This window comes from Lactuca serriola, chromosome 3 (genome assembly GCF_051521515.1).
Source record: "Lactuca serriola cultivar US96UC23 chromosome 3, Lser_US96UC23_V15, whole genome shotgun sequence".
Classification (NCBI taxonomy): domain Eukaryota; kingdom Viridiplantae; phylum Streptophyta; class Magnoliopsida; order Asterales; family Asteraceae; genus Lactuca; species Lactuca serriola.
In genome coordinates this window covers 41,246,900-41,257,165 of record NC_136410.1, presented here as the reverse complement: position 1 = coordinate 41,257,165, position 10,266 = coordinate 41,246,900, and the positions used below count along the sequence as shown (strand labels likewise).

Below are 10,266 nucleotides of genomic sequence, written 5' to 3'. Positions count from 1 at the left end.
ATATTTACAAACAAATGTAACCATATTTGTTAATTATTTAGTTGATGAGTGCGCATCGTCGATCCTGGTACGACACCATCTCTTTATTCTATCTCTTTTTTTTCTTATCTTTTTTTAGCTTATTGGTTGTTGGTTTTTCATATTCCCTGCCTGAATCTTGCAATTTTATAAAAATTGGTAGCCATGTTGCTGTACAGATATGCCAAAATACACGACTGATAAGCCATAGGGCATTCAATATTTTATAGTTTTTGGACGATATTGGCCCTCCACACTCTTTTAATATTAAGAAAATAAATAATTGCAATTTTAGGATCATATTATCCCTGCACATTTTTTTATATCAATAGGATTAATTTCTTTACAGTTTTAGGACTATATTGCCCCTACATACTGTTATTATATTAATAAAATTCAATTTTTTCAAAAACACACATCAATAGATGAACACTCAGAGCCTAATGCATTTATCACTCTTCAATCCAATTATCAATGAACAACCGGATTAATGACCTTCAGGTTAGTATCAATTATTTTTATCTTATCAATTTAATATTATAATTATTATATAAACAATACTACTTCTTACATTTAAACATTTCATAACTTTTGTCAGCAAGATGGTTCTTCTGGAGCTTCTGAAATGGAAATGGAAATAGAAATACCTAAACTAGACTACAAAAGATCCATGCAAATGGTCCACGAATAGAAGAACATCCATCAAATTTTGAATCAATTTTGTATTGGTTAGCTCTTATATGGAGAAGATGATGTATCATATTTATCATGTTATTCAAAATTTTGTTGTGTTGAAGTTTCGACCTAAGTTCCAAATTTAGTAGCATTTTTTCCCGTAAACTTAGACTATTTTAATTCATAGTAGCAACATGCTTACATTTTTTCACGGCTAATAGTAATATGTAAACCCATAATAACAACGTAGTCATATTTTTTCCCCAATAATAGCAATATGTAAGTCCATATTAATATTTTGTACAAAATTCATAGTGAAACCATCACGTTCCGCAAACAAATTGTCTATGCAAGAATATCTACATAAGACGAAACAAATTATTATGTGATCCTTTCTATCGATAACAAGCACGAAGTTGCCAAAATGATGTAAGCTAATTTTTTCTAACCTATTTTTCAACTTTTGAGCTTATTATGATTTACACTAAGAAAATAAGCCGAATTAATGAAAAAAAATCAGAAAAAATGAGCTTATCAAAAATAAGTCATAAATAAGCTTAGCCAAACATCCCCTAAATAAGAGTGTTTATTTGTACATTCCCTTCTTAATACAGCACACAATCGATGCTTGGAAGCACCAATAATTATCCCCTGGCCCATCATAAGTTTTACTCACGTCTGAGTTACTCGGATTAAGAAATTATGTTGATTCATTCGAGTAAAGAAATAATCATTCTTGAATTCCCCCAAAAAATTACAGAAGAATTCTATAGGAAGGAGACTCTGAAGGTGTTTGGCTTAGCTTTTGTGGGGCAAAAATCATTTTTGTAAAAGGACTTTTTATAAAAAAAAAAAGTTTAAAATGTGTTTGGATTAGCTTTTGAAGGGAAAAAATCAAAAATTAAAGTGTTTTATTTAATTTTTACATGCAAAATGACTAAAAATGATATGTTTACATATTTATTGGGGGTAGATGGAGATATAAAAGTAATTTTAATGTTTAACACTGTTGAAAAGTTGAAAAAATCATGATTTGTTTGGCTTATCCTTATATAAAAAATCAAAAAACAGCTTTTAAAATAGTTTTACCAAACATCTTTTGCATCCTCTCTTGCATCTTAATCTTTTTTAAAAAGAACTTTTGACCCCTAAAAAAAAAAAAAATAAATAAATAAACCAAACAGCCCTTAGACCAAATTTACTCCATTAGAAGATGTGATTTTCAAAAATCATTCTATCTTCCCAACATCTTTTTACCTTTTTCTTTTAGAAAAAATCAAAATTCATTTTTGAAGTTAAATAGCAAATAAATAGCTAAACACACAGATTCTCACAGGCCAACCATAACTTTATTGCATAATTTTAGACAAATGTATCATAAACCAGCAAGAAGACTCAAATATCTGATAGCAGCATCATTTATCATAGATCAAGAAAAAGAAACACCTTTCATTACGAGCAGTGACGAAGACGTTTTTTCAGTTTTTTTAGTTTATGCTTGTTCATCTTCTTCTTCCTTTTCTTCTTAACACTATCCGCCCGGATGATATCGTTACTCAAACTCGACCCATCGAGTTCCGGATCCTCCTCGGGCTTAGAATTCGGCAACCCAGTTGAAGAAATCGGATTCAAGAAATGCTCAAATGAAAAACTAGGGTAAACATGGAACCGAATGAAATGGGTCGATTTGTTCTCAGATGAAGATTCGGGAAAAAGGGTTTTGGTGTTGGGCTCAGGGTGATTAAGGAGATGAGGAATCATAGGTTGTGGATTTTGATGGTTAAGTAAAGCTCTAATTCTGCTTCCATTGAAGGGTTTGCCTCTAATCTTGTAAAAAATTTGAGACATTTTTTCATTTTTTGGGGTCTCTTTCTGTGACAGAGACGAAGCTAAAAAGGATAAATTATTTGGGCTTGATGAGGCCTAAAGGGGAAGAAGGTTATGGTGAACCGGTGAGGACAAAAAAGAGAAGAAAATAAGAAAATCAAGGTAATGAGAACAAAAATGGTAAAAATTTTATAAATTTGCCCCCATGCAGGATCGAACTACAGACCTCCAGTTTACAAGACTGGCGCTCTACCACTGAGCTATAGGGGCTATTTGTCTAAATGCAAATGGTCTAGATTTACAAATAGATCGGACTACAATTTACAGAGTTTGTTTAAAATTACACAAACTATGGTGGGTTTTTTTAGCAACCATATAATGGTAAAGTTTTATTGAAACATGGTTCAGAATAATCAATCATGTTTTCGCGATATACATCAGTTGTTCACTTGTTTGACAACAAAAAAGTGTCAAATACACATTTATGTATCGAGGCTACTGTGTGAACAATACAAAACAGTGACTATAAAGAACTACACTTATTTCATGGATGTTTTTCGATAAAACAACATCGTCTTTATTACTAATCTATTTGGATCCATCACATTGATAAACAACAAACGGTTTCATCAGACGCTTACATTTATCGCAAATCACAGGTCCTTGATCATATGGAACCATGTTTGTGTGATCACAAGTCATCATCGTGTTGTTCACTTCATCATCATCATCAACGCTTCTGATCGCACCCACCAACCCCAATGTTGCAAGTTTTAGAGCCCAAACATGAACCCTTTCAAAGAATTTCAAGATTTTGTTTCCTTGTAACTTCACCGAATCTTTAGAATTCCCACATCCAAAAACAGCCCAATTGCTGTTATCATCATCGGTGTCTAGCAATTCTGAGACTTGCTTCAAAAGGGTTTCATAGTTAGCAAAATTATGAAATTGGCCTACACGAAGGATTGAATCTTTGATCTTCTCCAACCTTCGCCAGAAAAACCGAATCTTTATGGGAGTGAAGGAGATATCTTTGTTGAAAAACCCTACTTTTGTTTGCGTGTTTTCACTAGCGTTTCTGCTTCCGATGTAGATTACTTGAATCTGCAAGCCTGAATTTTGTAGTTTCTTGATTCTTGATTCGAATTCCTCTATCCAGTCTAGGTTACTACTTCCACATATGCAAATATTTCGGCCTCCATCTACCTGAGAACAACACAAACGTAAGTATGTTCAAAACCCTAAAACACAACTTCTTGTTTTGTTCCAACTGATTAGAATCATTGATATAATTGTCTATGAAAACTGATTTAAAAAGACCAATATTTTAATCACACCAATGATGAGGAGATCGATAGATAAAACCAGAAAAGATAGGACCCCACATGGAATTGAGCTCGAATCTACATGGGTTCGCTTCTCATTCTTTTGTATCTTTCTTATATCATTAAAGAAACAGAAAACTAGGATTCACCGATATAACTAATTTCTTGAATCTTACTGTGTTCGTTAGGGATTGATCTGTTCCATCAAACATAAGCTGCAAGTTCCATTTTTGTTCCTCCCAAAGCTCTTTCTCTCTCCATTCCGAAAAAGGAAAAGCTTTTGCTCCCCAAATCAACACCATGTCCATTGCATTGTAATTCGAAACCAGTCCATGTGAATCAAATACTACCATTAATGGTTTTTCTTCAAACTTCCATTCTTCTCTGATCATTCTCATAACTGCTGAGTTTAGCAACCATGGTTGCCTGACTGACAACCATGGTAACGAGTTGGATAAGTAATCAAAACTTATGAGTTCATCAAGAGTCCATGTTTCTGAAGACGAAATTGGGACCCACACTATTTCGTAATCTTGCTCTATGTTCTTGTTGTGAGGATGCTCATGTGTTTGCTGTAGCAGCAATAGAGTTTGATCTACTGGCAAAAGATCCGGCTTTGAAACCAAAAGCATTACTATCTTCTGTTTCAGTTTAGATATACCTACCTGTTTTATAAAGCAGTTAAAGTTATTAAACTATATATAGGATTTTCAACTTAAGTATATAATAAAATAACAAAAACTGTCAGTGTACATTGGACCTCATTTTGGGTCCCTACACTCTTTAATAAAAGAAAGCACTAATTACCTTTGACTGAGAACAAGAAGAATCTTTGAAAGGCAAATCATCATTCAAAGAAAAGAATAAGTGAAGCACTTTTTGATTATCAACTTGTGTCTGATCCTTGAGAAGATCCATCAGCATTTTGTACAATTGCTCCTCTACCAAAGATACACAAATAAAATAACATTAATACATAAAAAAAATCTTTCATTTCCCTAATGACAAGATTCAAGATTCAAGATTCAAGATTCCTTTCTGAATGTATTACCTATCTGTTTTTGAGATGCATCAACCTGTAGTCTGAGGCAATTGCATAATCTGCTCAACCTAAGAGCCAAACTAGACAAACCCCATGCTGCATTTGCAGTTACATTCGAATTCCTGGAATAAAGTTTGGAGCTTTATTATATAAATGGTTATAATGATGTAACCAAGAAAAGTGAAAAATAAGAAAAAGAAAAAAGAAAAGAAAAGAACAAGCACTTGCTCCTGCTTCATGGCAATCAAATCTCTGATCTGAGAAGCAGATGTCAATGAGCTTCTAAAGATCCAATAAGTAGCCAAGTAAATCTGAGACTTCACAGCAGCCATTAAAGTACAACCATGATCATCACAAAGTACAAGTTGAAGAGGCAGGCTTTCAAATCTAACCACACATTTAGCCAATTCCACCATTTCTTTAATTAGCATTTCCATAGCCCTAAGCTGGGGTCTCAAAGCTTCAAAATTTCTCCAACACAAGTTCTTGAGTGTTGCAAGTGATGCTGCTAGTGAACTGTGTGCATAAACATCAAGAATCAACCTAAATTCACCATAACTTATTGCAAATGCAGTGAGTATTAAAACCACTTTTGCATCCCATCTGTAATTCCCTAACATCTCTAGTAAAACTAGAGTTCTTGTGTGCATATCCATGGTGTCATGACACTGCAATAGTATCGCACGTGAAATTTTATAAACAGCATGATCCAAAGTTTCTTTGGAAGCAAAGTTTTCAATACCATCAAGAATGCACACATCAACAATATCCTGCAACAAGAATTTGACAACTTTGTTATAAAGATCAAGAATCTAAATGATTGAAAGAATCAAGAACTATGGTTATAATATATACATTGCTGGAATTAGACGCGTAGAACATGACATTTTCCATGGCTTGAAACAAAATCTTGCAATCCACAATATGTTGGTTGGTTTCATGAGTGAGTATAGTCTTATTTATGATGAATTCTTGCTGAAGTGATAGTTCTGTAGAGGGAGATTGATGGGTGAAACTGTCATTTCCACTTAACTCCATGGCTGAACTTGAATCAACTCCTACCCAATGCTTTGTCTATTTGGCATAGGATAATATTAACTGTGGAAAGGATAGTGAGATATACAAGGTAAACCTTTAGTAGACTGTTATAGTACAAGTACTTATAGCATGTGTACAACTCATCAAGTGGACTTGGGTGGATCTATTTGCTAAATATGGGGAGACATTGGAAAAAGCAGAAAGTAGATTTATAAAGAAAAAGAAAAAGAAAAAGGAGGTGGAGGTGGAGGTTCTTAAACCTTCTTGTAAGCATGTAATATGTGGGAAAATATCCAAAAAAGCAAATGAAGTATGAATGTGAAGATCCTTGGAACAAAATAAACAATCTGATAAAAACTTTGATATGATCATGGATTAATCAATGTCTATCGAAGTAGTAGGAAAGTAGCTATATAGAATTTCAGATCTGTGGAGACGTTACTTCATATCATCATTATTATAAATAGTATCATCATCATAGTTAGGAAATTACCAATATTTACATCATAATTTTCAAGATGTATCACAAACCAAACATAAAATTACGAAATAATCAAATGGTATGTATATTTCATTAATTGTACTCAACTACCATGTGCATGACTCATGAGTTGATCACTTCCTGTTATATTCAAATTCCACCTGAAGTGTTTCATTCATCATTTGCCCTTTTCAAGTTCAAACAACAATACTATCTTAATTTATCAAAAACCCTCATCTGAACTCGTAGTAAAAGCTCGAGTAAGAAAGATTCAAACTGTATCCTCTGCATCTTTGTATGGCTATGATCTTTTGACATGCATATAATATGTCAAAATCAGTCTTGATAGACAAATTAATGATTCACGTTTAATCCTGAGACTGTTATTCAAGGTCACTTATCATTAATCAGTCTTTCATATATAAGAGAGTCACCTCGAATCAAATTCAGTAAGAATTCCTCTATATCTTCCTATGCTTTTGTGGCATGCATACAGATAAACAATATGATAAAACCACACTTCATATATAAATGATTAATACACGTACGTGGGGATCCTGAGATCATGCATTATATATGGCTCGTTAAAGGTGGCTTGATCATTCATTTATCTTTCCAAAGATTGCTCATTAAAATAAAATGTGATTTTAAATGAACCCCTCGATCTCCTACACATCGTGTGAGACCTACACAGATATGTCCCTTCAAAGGGTCCATTTAATTAGCACCACCCTAAATAAAATATTAATTGATTACCAAAGATTTAAACTTTATACTTTAAAAGGATCTTAATGAAGATTATAAAATAGAATCCTATATATGAAATCTAATATTGATGTTCAAATGAGTAACATTTTGAATTTCTAAGAAAGATTCAAATTAAACTGCTATAGTCATATGATTTTTGTGACATCAATGATTTTTTTCATCATTTCTTATCAAGTGATTGAAATTTGGGACAAAAAAAACTTCTCCACACGTAAATATATAACACGAGTTTTGTACTTAAATTTAGATAAAAACTCACACACAATTTGCATGGTAAGATGGTTGTTACAAAATGAGTTACAACTTACCAAAAGAGCCGTCTGAAACTTAGAACAACTTATATAAATATATATATGCATATACTTAACCGAGTTCCATAAAGCACACCAATCTCACGCCCTCTCTCATGCATATACATAGATACATAGATTTGTATGTTTCATTACATTTGATTAGCTAGCTTGATGTACTCTCCTGAATACTCTCTCATATACAACCCCTCATCTATTATTTCATGAAACCAAAAAATCCTCATCACAAAAACAAAAGATGGAGTACAACATGATCAAGAGCCTCATATTCTCCTTACCAAAATGGTTGTATTCCCATATATGGTTCTCAGACATAGCCATAGGACTCCTTATTGTCTTCATCTTCAACTCCATAGTTCAAAGACTCACCACAAAGGGTCCTATGACATGGCCGGTTTTTGGCATACTTCCAACGGTACTCTTACATGTGACCCACATTTATGAATGGGGTGGCGAAGCTTTGGTCAAATCTGGTGGAAGCTTTTACTATAGAGGCATGTGGATGGGTGGTACTTATGGGATTGCCACGTGTGATCCTGAGAAAATCGAGTACATACTCAAAACAAATTTCAAGAACTACCCGAAGGGTAAAGCTTATAGGGAAAGATTTTATGATTTTCTTGGAGATGGGATTTTTAATGCTGATGATGAGTTATGGAGGCAACAACGTCGTGTGGCTAACTCTGAGATGCACTCAACTCGCTTCACACAATTCTCCATGAACGCCATCAAAACGTTGGTGCATGAGAAGTTGTTGAAGCTTTTAGAGGCGAAAAAGGGATGTGTTATTGATTTGCAAGATGTACTTCTTCGTTTCACTTTTGACAATACGTGTGCTGTGGCATTTGGTGTTAATTCGGGGTGTTTGGAAGTTGAATTACCAGAGATACCCTTCGCAAAGGCATTTGAACAGGTGACTTACGCAAGTTTGCTGAGGTTCTTGATGCCTCCATATGTGTGGAAGCCAATGAAGTTTTTCAGATTAGGGTTTGAGAAAACACTACATGAAGCTGTCAAAATTGTGCATGGTTTTGCTGAGAAAACAGTAAAAGAAAGAAAGATGGAATTACTAGGTAACAAGGAGGCTATAAATAACAACTCAAGGTGTGATCTTTTGTCAAGGCTTATCATCATGGAACAGGATAGAGAAGAAGTGTTTTTTACTGATAAACTACTTCAAGATTTCTGCATAAGTTTCATCTTAGCAGGTAGAGACACCAGCTCTGTTGGACTAGCATGGTTCTTTTGGTTAATTACCAAAAACCCATCAGTAGAAACCCGAATACTCGAGGAAATCCACAACATTTTACAACAAAGAGAAAACCCCGACAAGGAAAATCAAGAAAACACAACCTTCACAGAAGAAGAGCTAAAGAAAATGGTGTATCTTCAAGCAGCAATAACAGAATCCTTACGTCTATATCCTCCTGTCTCATTTGACCACAAAGAGCCACAAGAAGACGACATGTTCCCTGATGGGACCCCAATCGAAAAGGGTGCACGAATAGTATACGTCATGTATGGCATGGCTAGGATGCCGACCATATGGGGTAAAGATTGTTGTGAGTTTAGGCCTGAAAGATGGATCAGAGATGGTGAATTCATCAGCGAAAGCCAGTTCAAATACACTGTGTTTAATGCAGGTCCACGGTTATGTGTGGGCAAAAAGTTTGCATATATGCAGATGAAAATGGTGGTTGCTTCGATTCTATGGAGGTACACAATAAAAGTGGTCAAAGGCCATAAAGTATGTCCAAAAGTAAACACTACACTCTATATGAAACATGGGTTGTTGGTTACACTCGAGCCTAGGGCCAAGTTCATAGATTGATGTTGATTTTGACATCATGGTGTTGCTTGCTTCTTTATTTTAATAGTTATGAGCTTATTTCAATTGTTAATTAGAGTTCAGTGTTATATATGCATGTAATATATAATGAAATTTCATGTGGTCAATGTTTCGACATGATCTCTTTATTTTAAGTTTATGTTAAATAGTAGGGTACTTCATTTATCTGCTCCAAAAGAATGGGCCCACGAAGTGTTATACCGTCTAATAACATCCTGTTTTCGAGTTCAACTTAACGAGAGAAAATAAAGAAAATTAATAGAAATGAGAAGAAAATAAAAGAAAATGATGTTCCCGAATTTCATTAAAGGAATGAGGGAAATGGAAGGATCACTTTCTCTCCTAACTTTCCTTCCTATTTGGGAGGATTTAGAAAGAAAAGAACAAAATGATTAATTTTTCTTCTATTTCTCTCCGACTTAAAAACACAAAAGAATTTTTTTTTCCTTTTTGTTTCCTGACTTTCTTTTCTCTTTTTTTTTTCATTTGTTAAACTCAGGAACTAAGCATCATAGGTTAAAATGGATTTTTTTAAATAACTTGGTAGGTCGTTTAGTTTTTGTTAGTATGCCTTTCATGTCCGACAAGCATGGCCCACTAATTTCATTTAAAAAATACATTATTTCATATAGAGCCAATAACATGAAACTAAGGGTTGTTTATAGTTTACTTACTGAGTCAGATCTGATTGGGTAAACTCAACCCTAATTCTGACTATGATCGAGTAAGAGACATTTTAAAGACAAAACTACAAAAATAGTCCCTGGTGCATATATTTTTTCCGGGTTTTAGTCCAAACCCTGATTTTTTTTGTTTCACGATCTTTTTGGCCATGTTTCTATGTGAAAATGATCTCGGACTTAACTTCAGTTAAGCTATTGTTGTTACCTACCTCACGTGACACTCACATGAGGGCAAATATTTCATTTTCT

General features: G+C 34.0%; 2 protein-coding genes and 1 non-coding gene across 3 annotated transcripts; 1 reads left to right on the top strand and 2 right to left on the bottom strand.

The window, feature by feature from the left end:
- Positions 1-2,718: 2,718 nt before the first annotated feature.
- Positions 2,719-2,790, bottom strand: TRNAT-UGU (transfer RNA threonine (anticodon UGU)). The gene has a single exon. It is a non-coding gene; the product is annotated as a tRNA-Thr (tRNA).
- A 179-nt stretch (positions 2,791-2,969) lies between these two features.
- On the bottom strand, positions 2,970-6,010 carry LOC145092022 (sieve element occlusion protein). Its single transcript, XM_079029895.1, has 6 exons — positions 5,743-6,010; positions 5,116-5,657; positions 4,897-5,009; positions 4,653-4,786; positions 4,022-4,510; positions 2,970-3,726 (listed from the first exon to the last, which is right to left on the bottom strand). The coding sequence occupies exons 1-6, from the start codon at positions 5,923-5,925 to the stop codon at positions 3,109-3,111; spliced, it is 2,079 nt and encodes a 692-aa protein (XP_078886021.1). The 5' UTR covers positions 5,926-6,010; the 3' UTR covers positions 2,970-3,108.
- Positions 6,011-7,567: 1,557 nt separating this feature from the next.
- CYP86C1 (cytochrome P450, family 86, subfamily C, polypeptide 1) lies at positions 7,568-9,445 on the top strand. Its single transcript, XM_079032597.1, has one exon. The coding sequence runs from the start codon at positions 7,724-7,726 to the stop codon at positions 9,314-9,316; it is 1,593 nt and encodes a 530-aa protein (XP_078888723.1). The 5' UTR covers positions 7,568-7,723; the 3' UTR covers positions 9,317-9,445.
- The last annotated feature ends 821 nt before the right edge of the window (positions 9,446-10,266 follow it).